The 18414-nt window shown below is 57.5% G+C and overlaps 2 protein-coding genes across 2 annotated transcripts in view; both read left to right on the top strand.

The window, feature by feature from the left end:
* The first annotated feature begins 6 nt into the window (after positions 1-6).
* On the top strand, positions 7-16870 carry CERS1 (ceramide synthase 1). The gene is made up of 7 exons (XM_029918749.1): positions 7-53; positions 2312-2471; positions 6502-6682; positions 8651-8812; positions 9168-9315; positions 9562-9671; positions 16781-16870. The coding sequence occupies exons 2-7, from the start codon at positions 2357-2359 to the stop codon at positions 16821-16823; spliced, it is 759 nt and encodes a 252-aa protein (XP_029774609.1). The 5' UTR covers positions 7-53; positions 2312-2356; the 3' UTR covers positions 16824-16870.
* Positions 16871-17162: 292 nt separating this feature from the next.
* The window catches only part of GDF1 (growth differentiation factor 1), a 1825-nt gene continuing 573 nt past the window's right edge, over positions 17163-18414 (top strand). Inside the window, exons 1-2 of the mRNA XM_029918751.1 lie at positions 17163-17505; positions 18118-18412. Coding sequence (XP_029774611.1) covers positions 17181-17505; positions 18118-18412 — 620 coding nt within the window. The 5' untranslated portion in view covers positions 17163-17180. The remainder of the gene's footprint in view (positions 17506-18117; positions 18413-18414) is intronic.

The following is an 18414-nucleotide window of genomic DNA, read 5'->3' as shown; positions in this document are numbered from 1 at the left end:
GCGCGCTCGGCTGGACGGCGCTGCGCTCGGCGGCCACCGCGCGCCTCTTTCGGGTCAGTGCCACAGAGGGCCGGGACGTGAGGCCCCGGGCTGGGGGCGGGGCCGAGCTGTTATCGGGGGGCCCGGGACACGGGGCCCGGGACAGGGACCCTGGGCCCTCGCGTGCCTCTTTCTGGGGGGCCTCCGGCTGGAGGAGCTGGTCCCTTCAGGGCTGAGAGGGGTGGGGGTGGGGTGGATGCGGGGGTGTGGCCGCACTGGAGGAACCCCGGGGACGTGGGGACCTCCACACGGATGGGGTGTTCGAGATGTGGGGGAACCAGGGACGACTTAGACCCCTTATTAGTGCGCGATGAGGGGGCCCCGGGCGGTGGCTGCCGCACGTCTTTTGGACGAGGCCGAACCCGGGGTGGAGGAGCGGGCGGGGTGGGCTTGGTGCACTGAAGCCGCCTGCGCCTTGCGCCTCGGGGCCATGCGGGGCGCGTTGGGAACCGGAGCGAGCGGGACCCGAGGTTCTTGCGGCGGCGGAGTCGGCTTGTCCGCTGCTACAAGAGGCCGGAGCTACCCGGGCGCTGCCTCGCGCATGTCTGGAGTCAGCGCCACCCTCCGACCTGGGGAGGCAAAGGCCTGGGCTCCCGGACCACGCTGGTGGTCGCAGTCTCGGGAGGTGCCACGGTCCAGGTCTCCACGGCGGAACTGGGCTGCCTCCAAGCGGCTGCGTCTGAATTGCCCAGTTTCTTGCGAGTCTGGGGAGGCTATCGCCCCAGTTGGAGAGTGACCCTGTGAGTGACATTGGCGCCTGGCCTCTCTCCCATCCTTAGGGAGGGGTCCCTGCTAGGAGAGCTGTTGGGAGGGCGCTTGGGCCCCTAGCTTGGCTGCGACTCCCCCATGGACTGACTGGGGTTACCCCGCCCCAATCTGGCTGGAAGTGGCAGGGGGTGCAGGGACAGAGTGCTCGGCGCCAACAAAGGGGCCTTTCTCTGCTGGCTGGGAAGAGGCTGGCCCTTGTTAAGTCAAGGATAGGGTGTTGTTTGGCTGCCGCCGTCCCCACCACCATCCCCCTATCACCCATGTGGGGAAGAGACCCCAGCCACCACCCTGCTCCAGGGAGGGGGAAGCAGGCACGAGTGCCCCTCCGCAGGTCCATGTCTGGCTTTGTTGCTCCCCCTACTTTCCCAATTTCCAGCGGGAAGTGGGAGATCCAGGAAGTTGAGGGTCAGAGCCCAGGCGGGGGATGTGGTTGCTCTGGGACAACCAGTGTGGAGCGGGCCCCTTCCCTGAGGAGGAGGCTTGGCAAGGAGGGGGCCTGGTGGCAAGATCGTGGACACCCTCCCTTCTGGAATCCCTGGAGCTCGGGTCAGTCCCGGTGGGATGAGAGCAATTCCAGGCTCGCCCTTCCCAAGAAATGGGTGGAGGGCTGCCCTTTCCTCCAAAGCTCATCTTTTTGGCAGGCGCCTGGTTGCCAGGGGTTACCGGAACAGGCTCTGGCTGTCTCCATGGCAACTGTTGGTGCTCCAGCCCCCTCAAGCCTCTCCTGGAGGGAAGGGGGTGGGCTTGACCCAGCAGCTCTGGAGCTCCGCCCCCAGGGAGCTTGAGGCCCAGGCTCCTGGGCTCCAGGGGAACTGTGTGCCCCCCCCCCCATCACTCCATGCCTCACCGTTGCACGATCCCTCTTCCTTCCAGTCCTCCCTGGTGTCTCCTTAGGTCCCTGTGGCTCTGGTCGTGTTGACCATCTCACTGAACGCCCTTTCCCTCCCCCTCCCCTTTCTCTCTCTGCCCCATTCTCCCCTCCTTGGTCCTCCCACATTCTCATGCTCTTCCCCACCTACCCACTCCATCTCTCCCAACCCTGGTTTCTCTCTAGTCTGCCCCCAAATTCTCCCTCCGAGGTACCTCCCACAGGGGCTCCAGCCCCACCTCTCTTCTCCCAGATGTCCCCAAACTCACCTCCAAGCTCTCTTCACAGGTTTACCCCCACAGTCCCCTCCATATCCCCCTCCTCCCTGTGATATCCCCAGCATCCTCTGTGACCCCCAGCTCCCCTGGGCTGATCCCACTGGTCTCCCTTGCCTTACACTCACATGTCCCCCTCCTTGCTGTCAGGGCTTTCCCTCAGGTCTTCCCTCACCCGCCTCCCCACCCTGCACCGGACAGCTGAGCACTAAGTTTAGCCCTTGACTGGCACACGTGGGCTCTGGTTACCCTCCAGGCCGCTGTGGGTACTGGGCCCAGCCCTCCCCAACACCGCACAGCCTAGAGAACCCCTGAGCCCTGGGCCCCCAGCGCTGATGGCCACCCACCTTCTCACCTGTAGCCCCTGGCCAAGCGGTATCGCCTCCAGCCTAGAGATGCCGCCAAGATGCCTGAGAGTGCCTGGAAGTTTCTCTTCTACCTGGGCGCCTGGAGCTACAGCGCCTACCTGCTCTTCGGCACCGACTACCCCTTCTTTCACGACCCACCTTCCGTGTTCTACGGTAGGGGCCTTGCCAGATGGAGCCGGGTAGGGGAGGGTTCTGCTCTGCACATGGAGAAGGGTACATGGGGGAGCCAGACACTCATCACATGTCTCATGTTGGATGTCTGCCCCAAGCCAATGCCCCAAGGTAGCCCCAAGCCAAGGGTGATCAAAGGGCTTTGGAGACAGGAAAATGTCCTATTTAGAAACTGGTCCTATTAGGGCTCAGGGAGGCGCCATGAAAGAGGAGACCCTTTGTGTGGGCCCAGGTGGGCATTCCAGGTGTCTGGAACAGCATGTGCAAAGGTCCTGGGACATGCATGGGCTTGGTGCATGAGGACAAGAGGAGCATAGGAGGAGCTCGAGTTTCATCCTAATTGAGAGGGGTTTGTGAATCATAAAAAGCTTTGGGCTGCCATGTGGAAGCAGGAGAGTCTTGGGTAAGGAAGAAAGTGGCCCAGTGGGGAGGTGAGGGACTTATGTGGTTTCAACCAGCTTGGCAAAGAGATGAAGATGGTGAGAAATGGCTGCATCCGTTGACTGGATTAGATACGAGGGTTCTCAAGGCTTGAGCTTGTTGGGATAGGCAGGAAGGTGACTGCAGTGTCCTTTATTGCCAGCAGGCGGGCTGTTATAGAAAACTGGATCTGGGACAGGAGTGTCAGGATTTCTCTGTTCCTGTGCTGACCACCCAGCTGTGTACCAGGGCCACACATGGACGTGTCCTCCCACGTGACATACAGTTTCAGAAGGCTCCTGGTGGCACTAAGCCCCATGCTCCCATCAGAGGGCTGGGCACAGAGCTGCTGTGTTTTGGCATCCTGGTGACAAGCACTGAGTTTGCTGGGCACCTGTCCATCGTGGTGGGTCACCCACGTGGCCATTCTCATAAATCCCTAGAGGGCAGGTTTTAGCTGTCATTCAGTTTTCCTTTATGTGAATGAGCCACAATGGAACTGTCTCAGTTTTAGGCATGGAGTTGACTTTTTCTTGTAAGTTATGCTGTGATCACATGCTTATTTGTATGTGCATTGAGTGGGCACCTACTGTGTACCAGGCACTGTGCTGATGCGGCTGTGAGCACGGAAGCTCCCAGCCTTGATGTCTTGTGGTGCCAGTGAAATGCCAAATCTGTGAACAGCCTGAGAAAACTTGAGGGAGAGGAGGGGATGGAGGATTTTCTACAGGGATAAAGACGGCCCCACCCAAAGTGACTTTTGAATGGGGACCTGGAGGTGCCTAGAAGAGATCAGAAGTGCACCGGCCGCCATGGGCTGGGCACACTCCTGGCAGACCAGAGGCAGTGAGGAGCCCCCCAAGACGGTATTTCCCAAGGGAGCAGAGGGGGCCCAAACGAGCAGGGGAATGAGGGCAGCAGCCAGGGTACAAAAGGGCTCTGCCCAGAATGAGAGAGAGAAGTGGCTGGCTTGGGAAATGTTTTGAAGGCAGAACTGGTAGGATTCTGTCAGGCCAGAGGCTGGGGTGAGCAAGGGGGATGGGGAGGATTCCAGGGGCTGGATCTGGGGTGGGGGCGGTTCAGGGAGAGCAGGAGCTGGGCTTAGGACACCCAGGCGCTGGTCCCAGAGGCCTGAATGGGGGATGTGGTGGGGGTGACACCCAGGGCCCAGAGCAGTAGGTGGATGTGAGTGTGGAGAGCAGGCTGGCCGTCTGTGGACGGAGCCCGGCCCCCGAGTGCACCGAGGTGCAGACAGAGTCTGGATGATGAATTGTATGTGTGCCCCCTGTCCCTCCCCTGTCCCTGCCCTGCCTCAGCTCTGAGGCTTGAGGCTGGAGGGGGACGCTCGCCCAGGGTACAAGTCCTGCCAGTGTGACAGGTGCCTCCGCCTTCCTTCCTTCTTCTTCTTCTTTTATTTTGAGAGACAGAGAGGGAGAGCATGAGTGAGGAGTAGAGGCAGAGAGAGAGGAGAGAGAATCCCAGTCAGGCCCCATGCTGTCAGCACCGAGCCCGGTGCGGGGCTCTATCTCACAAACCTGAGATGAAATCAAGAGTCAGATGCTTAGCAGACTGAGCCACCCCGACCTCGCTTACTTCTAAAGAGGGACAGAAGCACCCGGCGGCGGTGTGCGTTGGGGGCCCTCCGCCGCCTGCAGCATTCCCACATGGCTGAGGACAGACCTCGGAGGGAGGGCCCTGCCACAACTGTGGGTTTTGCGGTCAAGCTTTGGGGTGCCCCTGGACCCGGGAAAGTGGTGGGATGGTGGCTGCATTTTTTGTTATTAGGTAAAACATACATGATGTAAAATCAACCACAATTCGCCAGTCACAGGTAGTGTGTGACTTCACTTATACGGGGTCCCTGGAGTAGCCAGGTTCCCAGAGGCCGGAAGTGGACGGGTGGGCGGCAGACTGGGGAGCGGTGTTCAGTGGGGACACAGTTTAAGTTTTCCAGCATGAAGACGCCCACACACAACAGTCTGAACACATTAACGCTATGGAACTTAAAAATGCCTCAGATGGCAATACTTCTGTTGCATGTGTTTTATCATAGTTTTCAAAAATGCACCATTTGGGGGCGCCTGGGTGGCTCAGTTGGTTAAGTTTCTGACGTCAGCTCAGGTCATGAGCTCACAGTTCGTGGGTTTGGGCCCTGCATCAGGCTCTCTGCTGTCAGAGCCTGCTTGGAATCCTCTGTCCCCCTCTCTCTCTGCCCCTCCCCTGCTTGCATGTGCGCTTGCACTCTCTCTCTCTCTCGAAAATAAACATTAAAAAAAAATTAAAAACTCACCATTTTAAAATGAACAGTTCAGAGGCTTTCAGTGCGTTCACAATCTTGTGCCACCATCACCTCTGTCTAGTTCCAGGACATTTTTCCATCACCCCGACAGGAGACCCTGTCCCCATGAGCAGCACCCCCTTCCCAGCCCCTGAGGATTCTCCCATTCTGGACGATTCATACCTGTGGGATGATGCACTGTGTAACCTTTTGTGTCTGGCTTCCTTCGCTCAGCTTCTTGGTTTTGAGGTCCGTCCACGCTGCCGTGTGTGCCAGTGCGTCACTCCTTTCTATGGCTTAGTGCTGTTCCATTGTGCAGCCAGACCATGTTTTGCTCACCCATTCACTAGCTGATTGGACACTTGGGTTGCTTCCACCTTTTGGGGATTGTGAACAGTGCTATGTGTGTGTTTTGGTTCCGTTGAGCACGTGCCAGGAGCGGGTTTGCTGGATCACGGCCGTTGAGGCCGCCATGGGGAGCGGACAGTCAGGAACAGGCTCTAGAAGGTCAGGAAGGGCTGAGCGGGAGCTGGGTGGGAGGCCGGGGCACCTGGGCCAGTGGCAGGGTGGCAGGGGCAGAGGAAGTGAGCAGAGGCATGGACGGAAGGGGCCCCTGGGTGGGAGTCCAGGTGGATCCCAGAGGTCAAGGCACAGATGAAGAACTGTCACTGAGGCAAGGGCACTGGGATTTTTAGGGGATGGCCAGGCTTCAGGGGAACATGAGGGTCTGGTTCCAGGTCTCTGAGGCTGAGGGCCAGGAGGCCTGGGATGGAGCCCAAGGAGGCCATTTTGGGGGGTGGACAGAGAAGGAGGCACAATCCAGAGAAGTCCAGATCAATGCAGGTAGAGCCCTCTTGGTGAGGAAGCCGAGGTGACGTGGAGAGCTGGGGGTCAGTGTCACCGGGGGGCCGTGAAGCCTGAATATGGGTGGGCACAGATGCCAGGAAGAATGGGGTGGCTGCAGGAGCCGGTGAAGAGGAGCCACAACCCACCTGGTGGGACAGTGCGTACCCCATGGCATTGGCAGGTCTGATGTCTGCCTCAGCTGCTCCGCCCAGCCTGGCGAGGTGGGTGGCAGCCTCCATCCAGCTGGGGACTTGCTGGGATTGGAGAGCCCGGGACAGGAGCATTGGGGCTGGCTCAGGAGAGCCTGAGGAGTAAGAGGAGAAACGGGTAGAGAATGAGAACAGAAAACCAGGGAGCAGAACACCTGCAGGAATGGGGGCAGGCCCTGGCTGGTGGACAATGCATCCCAGCCTGCGGGTTCCTGGGGGCCCTGTGGGTCCCTGCCAACACAGTCCTGCCATCCCCCAGGCTGGACGTCGGGCATGGCAGTCCCACGGGACATTGCAGCCGCCTATCTGCTACAGGGGAGTTTTTACGGCCATTCCATCTATGCCACACTGTACATGGATGCCTGGCGCAAGGACTCAGTGGTCATGCTCGTCCACCATGTGGTCACCCTGGTCCTCATCGTCTCCTCCTATGCCTTCCGGTGAGTCCAGGGGCAGCAGGAGGGCAGAGGGTGGAACATGAGCAAAGAGGAGGCTGGCACGGGCACAGGCTGATGCATCCAGGGGAAGGGGGTGAGGGTCCGAGAGGGTGGGCTCTGGAGAGAGATTCCAGAGGGATGGGGTCTGTCAGGTGCAGAGAGCCCCCCATTCTGCTCATCCAGCCCCCTCGAGCCCCATGGCGGCCTCGGCATTCTAGAGCCCACTGCGGCCAGCACGTGGCCCCTGCGTGCTTCAGACGTAGCCCGTCGGCACTTCAACATGCATACGGTAAACTCCACTGCGATTTCAAAGGCAAAGGAGAGTGAACGTGCGTGGCCAATGCTTTTGCTGTATCAGCTGTGTATTACGATGACAGTATCTTAGGGGCGCCTGGGTGGCTCAGTCAGGTAAGCGTCTGACGTCAGCTCAGGTCATGATCTCACAGTTTGTGAGTTTGAGCCCCGCGTCGGGCTCTGTGCTGACAGCTCAGAGCCTGGAACCTGCTTCGGAGTCTGTGTCTCCTTCTCTCTCTCTGGCCCTCCCCTACTTGTGCTCTCTCTGTCTCTCAAAAATAAATAACTAAAAAAAAAGGTTTTTTTAATGACAGAATTTTGGAAGTACGAGTTAATTAGAATATAACATTAAGATTAATTTTATTTCCTCTTTCCTGGTGTGTGGTTGTGTTTTCTTTTTCTTTTTTAAATATTTTATTTATTTTTGATATAGAGAGACAGAACATGAGACGGGGAGGGGCAGAGAGAGGGAGACACAGAATCTGAAGCAGGCTCTGAACTGTCAGTACAGAGCCCAACGCGGGGCTCGAACCCACGAACGTGAGATCATGACCTGAGCCAAAGTCGGAGGCTTAACTGACTGAGCCACCCAGGTGCCCCTGTTTTTTTTTTTAACGTGGCTGATAGAGAATCTAACCAGATGGTTCACGTTCTGTTCCTATTGGACTGGCCAATCTAGCTCTGTCCTCCAGTGTAGGAGCTGCTGGCCGCAGGGGCCTGTTTCAACTTTAATTACACTGAACTAAAGTCATATATTTCTGTTCTTCAGCCATACCAGCCACATTTCCACTGCGCAGTGGTCACATGGGGCTGATGGCTCTCTTAGACAAGGCAGGTTTAGAATATTCCTGCCATTCTAGAAAATTCTATGAGATAGCACTGCTCTAGAGTAGACTCAGATGATACAACCCAAACAAACAAATGAGAAAAGAACTAAGAGTTTGTTTGAAAGTGATACCTATGAAAAAAAATCAAGTCCGGAGATCAGGGCCACAGGGGTAGTGAGGTGCGGATGGGTGGTTGGTGACAGGTGAGCCAAGACTGAAAGGAGATGAAGGAAGGCCCCATGAATCCTGGGGAGGTACATGTTAGGTGATGGGGACAGCATGTGCAAAGGGCCTGTGGCACATGAGCTGTCAAGAGGGCAGAGAGAGAGCCAGCCCCGCCAGGCTGAATTCAGGCTCTGTGGCCCAAGCAGCTGTAAGGTGGAATGCTGGGGAGGGATACCGGGACCACCTGCAAGCTTGAGAGCCTCATGGGGAGTTGGCCTTTCCTGGGCAAATCTACAGCTTGCAGCGGTGTTCAGGTTAAACGAACAAACCTAGGAGCGTTAGCATGGCAGTGATGTTCAAGGTGAGGGGCACACTTGTGGGGGATCTGGATACAAAACGGTCCGGGTTACTGAGGGTCAGGGGGCCCAGAGATGAGGAGGGGCAGACAGAGAACTTCCAGGGAGGCCCCTAGGTCACCTTGGGACAGAGAGACAGGGAGGCTGCAGGTAGGGGCAGGTACAGCTTGGGTGCTGCCACTGACCTGGCCAGCGGCAGGAATGGGCACATAACGGGGGCCAGGGAGGACAGCTCTGAGGGACAGGAAGCTTGGGGTGCAGCCTTGCCGCCGGGGAAGGGCCCCCAGTGTAACCCACTGTCTCCTGTCCGGCCTCACTTCCCTCCCCAGGTACCACAATGTGGGCGTCCTTGTGCTCTTCCTGCATGACATTAGCGACGTGCAGCTGGAATTTACCAAGCTCAATGTCTACTTCAAGTCCCGCGGGGGCTCCCACCACAGGCTGCACGCGCTGGCCTCTGACCTGGGTTGCCTCAGCTTCTGCCTCAGCTGGTGAGCGGGGCAGGGAGGGAGGCGGGAGCTGGTGGTAAGGGGCGGAGCCAGGCAGGGAAGGAGGTGGGCCGGGCTAGAAGGGGCGGGCACTCGGGGAGGAGGTGGGGCTTGTGGGAAGGAGAGAATCCCTGCGGGAAGGCGGTGGGGCTGGTAAGGTGGGCGGGGCGTCCAGGACACGAAAGCCTGAGGGGAACAGAAGCAGGGCAAATTCAGCGGTGGGCAGCAGATAGGGACGGGCAGGATGTGCAGGGACAGATGGGTGAGTCTAGATAGGCCAGCGCAGGGGCTGAGTCTAGCAGCCCTCCCCCTGCCCCCTCTCCCGGACGGCTTTCCCAACCCACCCCTCCCTTGGCAGGTTCTGGTTCCGCCTCTACTGGTTCCCGCTCAAGGTCCTGTACGCCACGTGCCACTGCAGCCTGCGCTCCGTGCCGGACATCCCCTTCTACTTCTTCTTCAACGCGCTCCTTCTGCTGCTCACCCTCATGAACCTCTACTGGTTCCTGGTGAGTCGGAGCCCCCGGCTCCTCGCCCACCCGCCCCTCCTCAGCTGGTAGTCCTGTCCTGGTCCCCGCCCCCAAGCAGTGGTCCAGGCACAGCCCCCTTCTGGGGCGCACGGGGGGTGGGGGCGGGGGCACATGGAGCAGCAGGAACTGCACGTGCACAGGGCTGGTGGCGGGAGCGCGCGGCCTGGCCTCTCGTTGGGCAGCAGGATCAGGGCTTTTCCTCACCGGCGCCTCCTCCTCCCACAGTACATCGTGGCCTTTGCTGCCAAGGTGCTGACCGGCCAGGTGCGCGAACTGAAGGACGTGCGAGAATACGACGCGGCAGAGATCCCGAGCCCCAAGCCCAGCAAAGCTGAGTGAGTGTGGAGGGGCCGCCGCCCCGGTTCATTCCTTTAGCCACATCTGTCTGTCCGGCTGCGCACTCTCTGGGCCGGCCCTAGAGACAAGGCAGTGGATGATGTCGCCCCAACACGGACGCTGCTCCCTGGAGCCTGCATCCAAAAGAGACTGTAATAAAGGCATGGATGGTGTAGCAGCAGAGCTGGGTGGTAGTGAGGACAGACAGGGAGTGGGTAGAGAGGTGTGGGGGTGGGGGTGGGGGCAGAGGGGTGAAAGGCAAGAGTCAGGGTCTGGGTGGTAGGAGCAGTGAGGCCAGGCTGAGGAGCTGGTCCGGCGGGGCGCTCGTTAGCCAGGCCAGAGAGTAACCTCTCAGCGGGTGGCGGTGGTGATGGAGATGACGGGTGCCGTGGGGGCCCAGACAGCCCCTGCTCTGTCCTTGTTGACTCTTCTTGGCCTTGAGGTCCAGCAGGGCAGCCCAGCAGTCAGCCAAGCAGGAGGTAAGGCTGGGGGCTCAGACCCAGTCTGGCCCAGGTGGGAGTCCTAGGGAAGGGAGAAAATGGGGGCCTCATCAAGCATCATGGAGGTAGGAGCCCCAGGACTCACTAGCCCATGTTGTAAGCTAGATGGTATTCAAAGCCCCCAGCCTGCAGGGGCCCCAGGAGTGAACAGAGGCAGGTGCAGTGGAGTCTAGGGTGTGCAGCGCCCCAGAGACAGCACGAGGAGTGTTGGAGCAGCAGCGCGGGGGGAGGCTCCTGGCGACTGACGAGGCACTGGGCCAGCGGCCCCTGTGATCGGGCTTCTGGAGGCCTCATCAGCGAACAACCTGGGAAAAGCGGTTTCAGGGAAGCAGTGCGCTCAGAACTCGATGTGGTGGGTCAGAACGGGCAGTGAGTAGGATGAGAGAGGCAGAGATTTAAAAAAACCTCCTTGGAGTATACAGGCAGGGGAGCAGAGAACTGGAGGGTTACCAGAGCAGGGAACTGAATCAAAGATTGGCTCTATGACTGTTCACATAAATAAAAGCACTTTGCACCCTCAAGCTATGAGACTACAAGTGGGGGTTTCTGAGGCCAAAAAGCCGGCACCCAGGGCAGAGAGGGACCAGCCAGGTGAGCGGGGATCACAGACATGAGAGGCTGGGCGGCAGGTGTGGTCTCCCCAGCTGGGCTGTGTGGGGCATGTTGGCCAAGGTGACCGATCACCACCAGGCTGTCACTGTCATCAGGCATGTGGGTACAGGGGCCATAACCAGGAGGAGGAGTGTGGTCAGATCCCAACTATGCTGTTTTAGGTGAAACAAATAAAAAGAAACAAAGACAATCCAAGACTTCTGGCTCCAGCTGCCATTTACTGAGATGGTTGTGGCAGGGCTGTGTGCACTGGCAGAGGGGGATTAGGAGCTAGTTTGGGGGGTGTTAGACGGTCCAATGTCCAGGGAACGTGAGTTGGGAATTCCATGAAGACATCAGTGAGGTCTCACCGAAGAGTCTGACAAACCCTCAGAGGCTTCCAGAAAAAGCAATAGCTAAAGAGAACTCTGGAGATGGGAAAGGGGAGTATCTGCTTGGCCAAAACTAAAAACGTGAAAGATCTTCCTGCTGTAAACTAATGATCTCCTCGTGGAGATGTCCTTGTTAATGCAGACCCCAAGGCAAAGAGCAGGCCAGACCACCCAGCCCCACTCGGCACTGCTCCCTCGTCTGTCTGCCCAGAGAATGTGCAGCCAGGATGTGGGTTGGGGAGCTGGCACCTGGCCAGCATTTCCAGCAGGATGAAAATACAGACTCCTCACAGAAATGGCAGGGCATTCCAGGACCCACACTGCCCCGATCGACCCCACGGGCATCACCAGCAGAACTAAATTCCCCACGGTTGGCTGGAGCCAGCGCAGTCGGGTATAAAATGGAATGGGAGGAAAAGCGAAGAGCGTGTGGAACAAACTACAAAAACGTGGTCAGGACCCCTCCAGGCCATCGGGTCATGGAGACCGAGGGGGCCGAGGAGCTGTCCTACACCAGAGGGGACTGAGAAGACACGGTGACTGAATGTGTGGATCATGGCCAGAAAGAGGACATCCGTGGGAAAACTGGCAAAACCTCAACAAGGCCTCCACTTAGTTCACAGCACTGTCGCAGCCTTGGTTTCCTAGTTGTGACAAGTACAGTGTGGAGGTGCAAGACAGTGACAGTCAGGGAGGCGGGGTGAGGGCTCCACCGGAGCTCCCTGTACGGGCTTCGCAGCATCTCCGCAAATCTACACTTATCCTAAAATAAAAATCTTATGTAAAAAAAACAAAAGGCATGGAAGACCATCAAAAATGACATTGGATGTCGTATTACTTTGCCAGGGCTGTCGTAACAGTTTACCACATGTTGAGGGGAGCTTTAAAACAACAAAAATGTATCCCTCACAGTCCTGGAGACCAGAAGTCTAAAATTGCCAGCAGGGCCATGCCACCTCCGAAGTCTCCAGCAGAGGATCCTTCCTTGTCTCTTCCAGCTTCTGGGGTCTGCAGGTGTTTCTCTGTATCCCCCCAATCTCCATATTCTGTCTTCTCCTCTCTGGCTCTTCTCTCTGATCCAGGGCCACTTGCCCTTGGATTTAGGGCTCACCCTAAAGCCAGGACGAGGTCATCCCAGATCCCTTCACTTACTCACATCTGCAGAGACCTTCTTTTCCAAATAAAGTCACATTCACAGGTGCCAGAGACTAGGATGTGGCCATACCTTTTTGGGGACCACTGCTCAACCTGCTGTGGATGTTAAGACACGAAATTAGATACAGCTGAAGAGAGAATCAGTAACTTGAAAGCTGTGAAGAAATGGCCCAGAAGACAGCAAAAAAAAAATATGACAGCTAGAATTCTGAGAATCACCTGGTCTAGCTGAGTTCTCATAGGAGAACAGAGAGACCATATGAGAAGATGCAGTGTGGAGCATTTTCAAGATGTAAAGGCGTGAATCATAAAGAGGACGAATAAAAAGACATCCATGCCCCAAACACATCACCGAGAAAAATGCAAAACAGCTACAGAGAAGATGGCCAATGAACCGTGACACTATCAGTGAGGGATGCTGGACGACCATGGAGGACACTAGCATGTCAGGTGCTGAAAAAAGTAACCAGCATCTGGGAATTACACAGTTTTCTTTGAAAGAGAGAGTGAGCATGCACGTCCATGAGTGGGGAGCAGCAAAGGGAGAGGGAGAACCCCAAGCAGGCTCCGCCCTGTCAGCACAGAGCCCAGGGTGGGGCTCAATCCCACGAACTGTGAGATGATGACCTGAGCCAGCATCAAGAGTCAGGTGCTTAACTGACTGAGCTACCCAGGTGCCCCTTCATACACAATTTTGACAGCGTTCACTCAAAGACGCCTGTCTGGCTCAGCCTGCCAGGCACAGGACTCTTGATCTCAAGGTCATGTGTTCGAGCCCCATGTTGAATATGGAGGTCACTTTAAAAAATAAATAAAATCTTGGGGTGCCTGGGTGGCTCAGTCAGTTAAGCATCTGACTTCAGCTCAGGTCATGATCTCACGGTTCGTGGGTTCGAGCCCCGCATCGGTCTCTGTGCTGACAGCTAGCTCAGAGCCTGGAGCCTGCCTTCAGATCCTGTGACTCCTTCTCTCTCTGACCTTCCCCTGCTCGTACTGTCTCTCTCTCTCTCTCTCTCTCTCTCTCTCAAAAATAAATAAAACATTTAAAAAAATAAAGTACATAAAATCTTAAAAAAAAAAAAAAGACTACTCCAGAGACGGGATGCCCACAAGAACAAAATCTATGAAAATGTACCATCCACAGATCTCAATGGGTGTATTTCAGAAAACAGGAATGCCATCCCAAGAGGTAGATCAGCAGATGCAATGACACATACCTGGGTGGGAAATTTTAAATGCCCAACTTGAGGTTTAAAGAAAGTGAGACCTGACATAGTAAATATCAAAATGGGGTTGGGGCCTTTGCACTTGGCAGGAGGGTGGGGGTTACCGTTAGTCTACTGTAAGTACTTCTGTTAATGCTGTTGGGGCGTAGAGGGGAGCCCGGGGGAAAAACAGGCACAACAAAATAAATGCAAAAAAGGAAGGTTAGTAAAAGCAGGATAAGTAATGCAAAATAAGAAGATAGAATCCCAAATATTATGCGTCCACATAAGCATACGTGAAATAATTGTAATGGTTGCAACATTTTTTAAACAAAAATATCCACCTCTGTACTGGTTAAAAGACCTCAAGTCCAGGGTACGTGAAAGTTGCAAGTAAAAGACAGGACAAGAAATTCAGGTGGAGTTCTCGATCGGGAACGTTCCACAGTGTGCAACCCAGAATCCCTGCATGAGGGGATTAAGGGAGGGAGTCCGGGCTCACACTCAAGCAGCCCAGGAGCAGGGTGAACAGATGTTCTTTTTAAACACAGGACATTGCTCACGACTGACCAACCCAGCCACGGGGGAAATCTCAAGCACTCAGAACTAGCATCGCGCAGGCTGCATAGACGAAAAATCAGGGAGCCTTGAGAACAGCAAGGAAATGACGATGGAGACCACTTTTAATTCAGGAGCTACAAAAACAAAATGTGCCAGTGAGGTAGCACCGCCCCCTTCCTCACTGCTCAGCCTCATTCCTGCCGCTTCTCTCTCTCTTCTCACCCTTTCTCCCTCCCAGAGCCCCAGGTCATCTGGCAGACCCCCATCAGGGACTTACACCGCTGTCAGCCCCCTCGAGTGCCCCCCCCCAGGCCCCTTGCCCTGGTCATGACCCAGCCCCTCGGTCTGAAGTCCCCATCATTGCCTCAGGCTCTGCCAGGATCAGCAGCGTGGAGGGCCCTCCTCACCCCACGCTGGGTCTGCCTTCCTGCCCCACGGTACCACCATTTCCTTGCCGGTCTTCCCCACCCAGGCCCCTTTCATTTAATTCACCGCAACTTCCAAGTTTCTCTCCCACCTCACGGTGCCCCTCTGTGCACCGATCTCTGTCTCCAGGTCTGCCTGACCCTCCTATCATCTTTGAAAATATCTGGGACCAGCCCCCATACCCACCCCGAACGTCTCTCTGGAAGACGTTGATGGAAACTCAGGATGAAAACCTTGCCAAGCCCTAGGGTGTCCCCTCACAACTCCCTCTCCTCCTTACCTCTGAGGAAACATCCACAATCCACCCAAGACGCTGCTTGCCCTCATTCACATCCCTCCAGCCTCCACCCTGGTTCTGATTCTCTTTTCCTCGTGGTGGTGCAGTGAAACTGAAAAGCATAAATCTGACACCATAGAGAAGCCACACATGCCCCCAAATACCTACACTGGTTTTGAGGGGGGAGGGGTGCTTGGAAGCTAGTACAGAAAAATAGACCATCATTGGGAAAGTTCTGATAAAAAGGCACGTGGCAGGGTACCGATCCTTGAAGGAATTAAACCTATTATGTAGAAACTGAAGCAGTGCAGAACAGAGCTGAGTCCGTAAATAGGATTGACTCCAGTCCTAAAGCTCACTGGGAGGCCGGAGCTGTCAGGATACTTGGTAACCATCTGGAGAAGAGAGCAAACCTTCGTGGGGTCTCAGATCAGCCCGAGGGCAAACCCACCACAGATCAGATTTGAAACCGAAGTAGAGGCTGTGAAATGAAACCAGAGCCCAAAAGGGAGATTGTGTCGTCTAGCAGTTGAACTATGAGAACAGTCCAGAAGCTGGGAACCCCCCTCTGCTCTGTTTAGGGAGCCAGCAGGCAAAGCCAGAAGAACAAGAGCACACAGGGCTCATCTGTAACCGCACAGGTCACGGGCTTCTGCCGGTGGCAGAGAGAGAGCGCGAGAGCGAGCAAGAGAGAGTAAGCCACGGAGGAGAGGGCAGAGGATGGGATGCATGCTCCCAGGAAGGGAATCCAGTGGTCTAGCCCAAGGAAAGAATGGACTGAAGTGACTGAGGTCATCCATCTCCAGTGAAGTAGATCCTTGCGCAAAAGGGCCTCTGAGCTAGATTGCTCTGCAAAGCGAGGGGATGCAGGGGACAGTAATGTAATGCCCCTGTGTGAGACACCAGCAAGATTTGTGTGAAATACCACACGGAAGCAAGACCCCCCCCCAAGGCTGCGCCCCAGGAGCGGCTCAGGCACACTGCGAGTTTTCTGTTCTTTCTGATGTCTAGATCATGAGAATATATTACCAGCTCAAGGAACTTAATACATTGGTCTGTAACTAGAAGGTGGAATCCACTTCTGCAGAGACAGACCGTCTGCAAAGGCACGAAGGGCTGCCCTAAGTGGGAACAGGAATAGCTAATAGCACGACCATTAAGCCGCAGTAAGATGCCGGTTCAGTACCAGCAGGCGCTGATGAAGGCACCAAGGAGCAGGGGCAGAAACCCTTGTTGAATCTGGTAAGGTGGTCACGGGCAGACCCCAGCGCGCAGGTCCCCTCCCCGTGGGCACACCAGAGCAGTGCTGCTGATGCAGGAAGGGAAATGGAATTTACAGAGAGCAGTGGTGCGCACGAGAGCGATTTCAGTGTCGCGTTTTTGGAAACTCGAGGTGCAGAAGACATCTTTGTAGACTGAAGTATGCAAACCATACGTTATTTAGAAATTAGAGGCCTTTCTCTGGACTCTTAGCCTGGACACCTACCCTATTAATTAAAAGTTTTAAAACATTGCATTACTTGTTCCAAGAACATGGAAGCAAAGTAGGGACTGTGGCAGATGTAGACAGAGGGCAGTGGACGGAGACGCACAGGGGTTGTGAAGACTTCCCTTGCTGGGCTGTGAGCCAGCCAGGGACGCCAGAGCCAGGGAGGAGACCTCTCTGGGTGCAGCGGCAGGGAGCTCTGGCCAGTTTTGCCTCCCTGGAAGAGGAGAAATAGAAAGTGCAAGGGTTTATCCAGAACCGGGTGGTGGGGTAAGTCAGGCGGAGGGCTGTGGATAGCTCAGGAGGGAGGAGAGAGAAGGGTTTAATTGAGGGGAGGGTGAGGGACGCCATGCCCACTAGCGGAAGACAAGGTCTTATGGCCATGTGAGAAGGGAAGAAGGACCCAGGTGGGCCCCCACAGGGCAGGAAAAAGGGAAGTGAAGGGCAAGGCAGCCGGGACGGGAGTATGCAGAGCATGGGACCCGGGGCTAACCGGGCCCGGTTCTGGCCTCCAGGAAGCCGCTGAGGAATGGCCTGGTGAGAGACAAGCGCTTCTGAACTCCTAGACCATCTTCAAACCCCTTAGGACCCAGCCCCACTCGACCACGCCCCTGCCAGGGACCGACCACGCCCCTCTCCCCGGGACTCTGGCTCCGTCCAGCTCCGCCCCACCTGGGCCCTGGCCACTGTCGGCCACCTCCCCCTAGACCCCTGCCCGTCACCTCCGAGACCCCGCCCCCGGAGTCTACTCTCGTCGGGCTTCGGAATCGCGGCCACGTCCCCCGGGACCCTGACCCCGCCCAGCCCCAGACCTGTGTCCTGGCCCCTCCAGGGACCTCGGCCCCGCCCCCAGGCTGCAGGTCGGTGGTGTCCGGCGACCCCTGAGCACTCCTCCGGCCGCCGCCAGCGAGGAAGATGCCATCGCCCTGCTGCCGTCCTGGTCGCCGTGTCCTTTTCCTCCTCCTGGCCCTGCTGCTGCCCTCGCCGCCCCCAGCCCGCGCCCCAGTGCCCCCGGGCCCCGCCGCCACCCTGCTCCAGGCTCTCGGGCTGCCTGACGCGCACCGGGGCGCACCCACGCCCCGGCCAGTACCCCCCATCATGTGGCGCCTCTTCCGCCACCGGGACCCCCAGGAGGCCAGGGTGGGCCAGCGGCGGATGCCCCAGGGGACCACCCTGAGACCGTGCCACATGGAGGAACTGGGGGTCGCCGGAAACATCGTGCGCCACATCTCGGACCGCGGTAAGTGGGGCCTGCGTCGGGGGCGTGTGTCCGGGAGGCTGAGACTTCTCTGTGCGCCCTGCCACGAGCCTCCAGCTCCGCGTGGGGGAGGCCAGAGCACCTCCGAGTGTCCCCACTCGTCCCGTCCAGCCCACGAGCAACCTAGCCTCCGCACTCCATCTGCTCTTCCCCGTGGGCACCTGCGGGGACGGTTGGAGTTGTCCCAAGGCCAGGCTCCCTTGCACCGGCAAGGCCCCCAGCTTGCAGCTGAAGCCCTGCCTTCACTTCCCGCCCCCCTTAAGCCCGCCCCCCGCTGCTTCACACCATTTGATGCCTTTCCTGGAGATACCACCTCTCCAGCATCGCTTCCCCACGGGCGCCAGGCAACCGTTCTTACCCTGCCTGGGGTTGGCGGGCAGGCCAGTCTGCGCTGGGCAGGGCCTCTTAACTTGCAAACGATGCCCTGCCCCCACTCCACCCACTGCGCCACTTCACACCATTTGACGCCTTTAGAAGGCACACAGTTTGGCGCCCCTCATCCCCCCCCCCCGCCCCCAGCCCCGTCGCTTACCTTTCCCCCACCCGCAGAGACTCGCGCGTAGCGCAAGCCGAGTCCTCTCCCTACCTCCCCAGGTGCGCCCACCCGTCCCCCGGGGCCCGTCTGGGCTTTGGGGCAGTGCCCTGAGTGGACCGTCGTCTTCGATTTGTCAGCCGTGGAACCTGCCGAGCGCCCGAGCCGGGCCCGCCTGGAGATGCGCTTTGCGGCAGTGGAGGAGCCTGACGGCTGGGAGCTGAGCGTAACTGAGGCGGCCGAGGGCGAGGGCGCGGTGGCTGGGCCCGTGCTGCTCCGCCAGGCGGTGCCCAACCTGACAGTGCCGGTGCGCGCGGAGCTGCTGGGCGCCGCCTGGGCCCGCAATGCCTCGACGCCTC

This window comes from Suricata suricatta, chromosome 12, assembly GCF_006229205.1.
Source record: "Suricata suricatta isolate VVHF042 chromosome 12, meerkat_22Aug2017_6uvM2_HiC, whole genome shotgun sequence".
NCBI classification, from domain to species: Eukaryota; Metazoa; Chordata; class Mammalia; order Carnivora; family Herpestidae; genus Suricata; species Suricata suricatta.
This window is presented reverse-complemented; position numbering and strand designations above follow the sequence as displayed.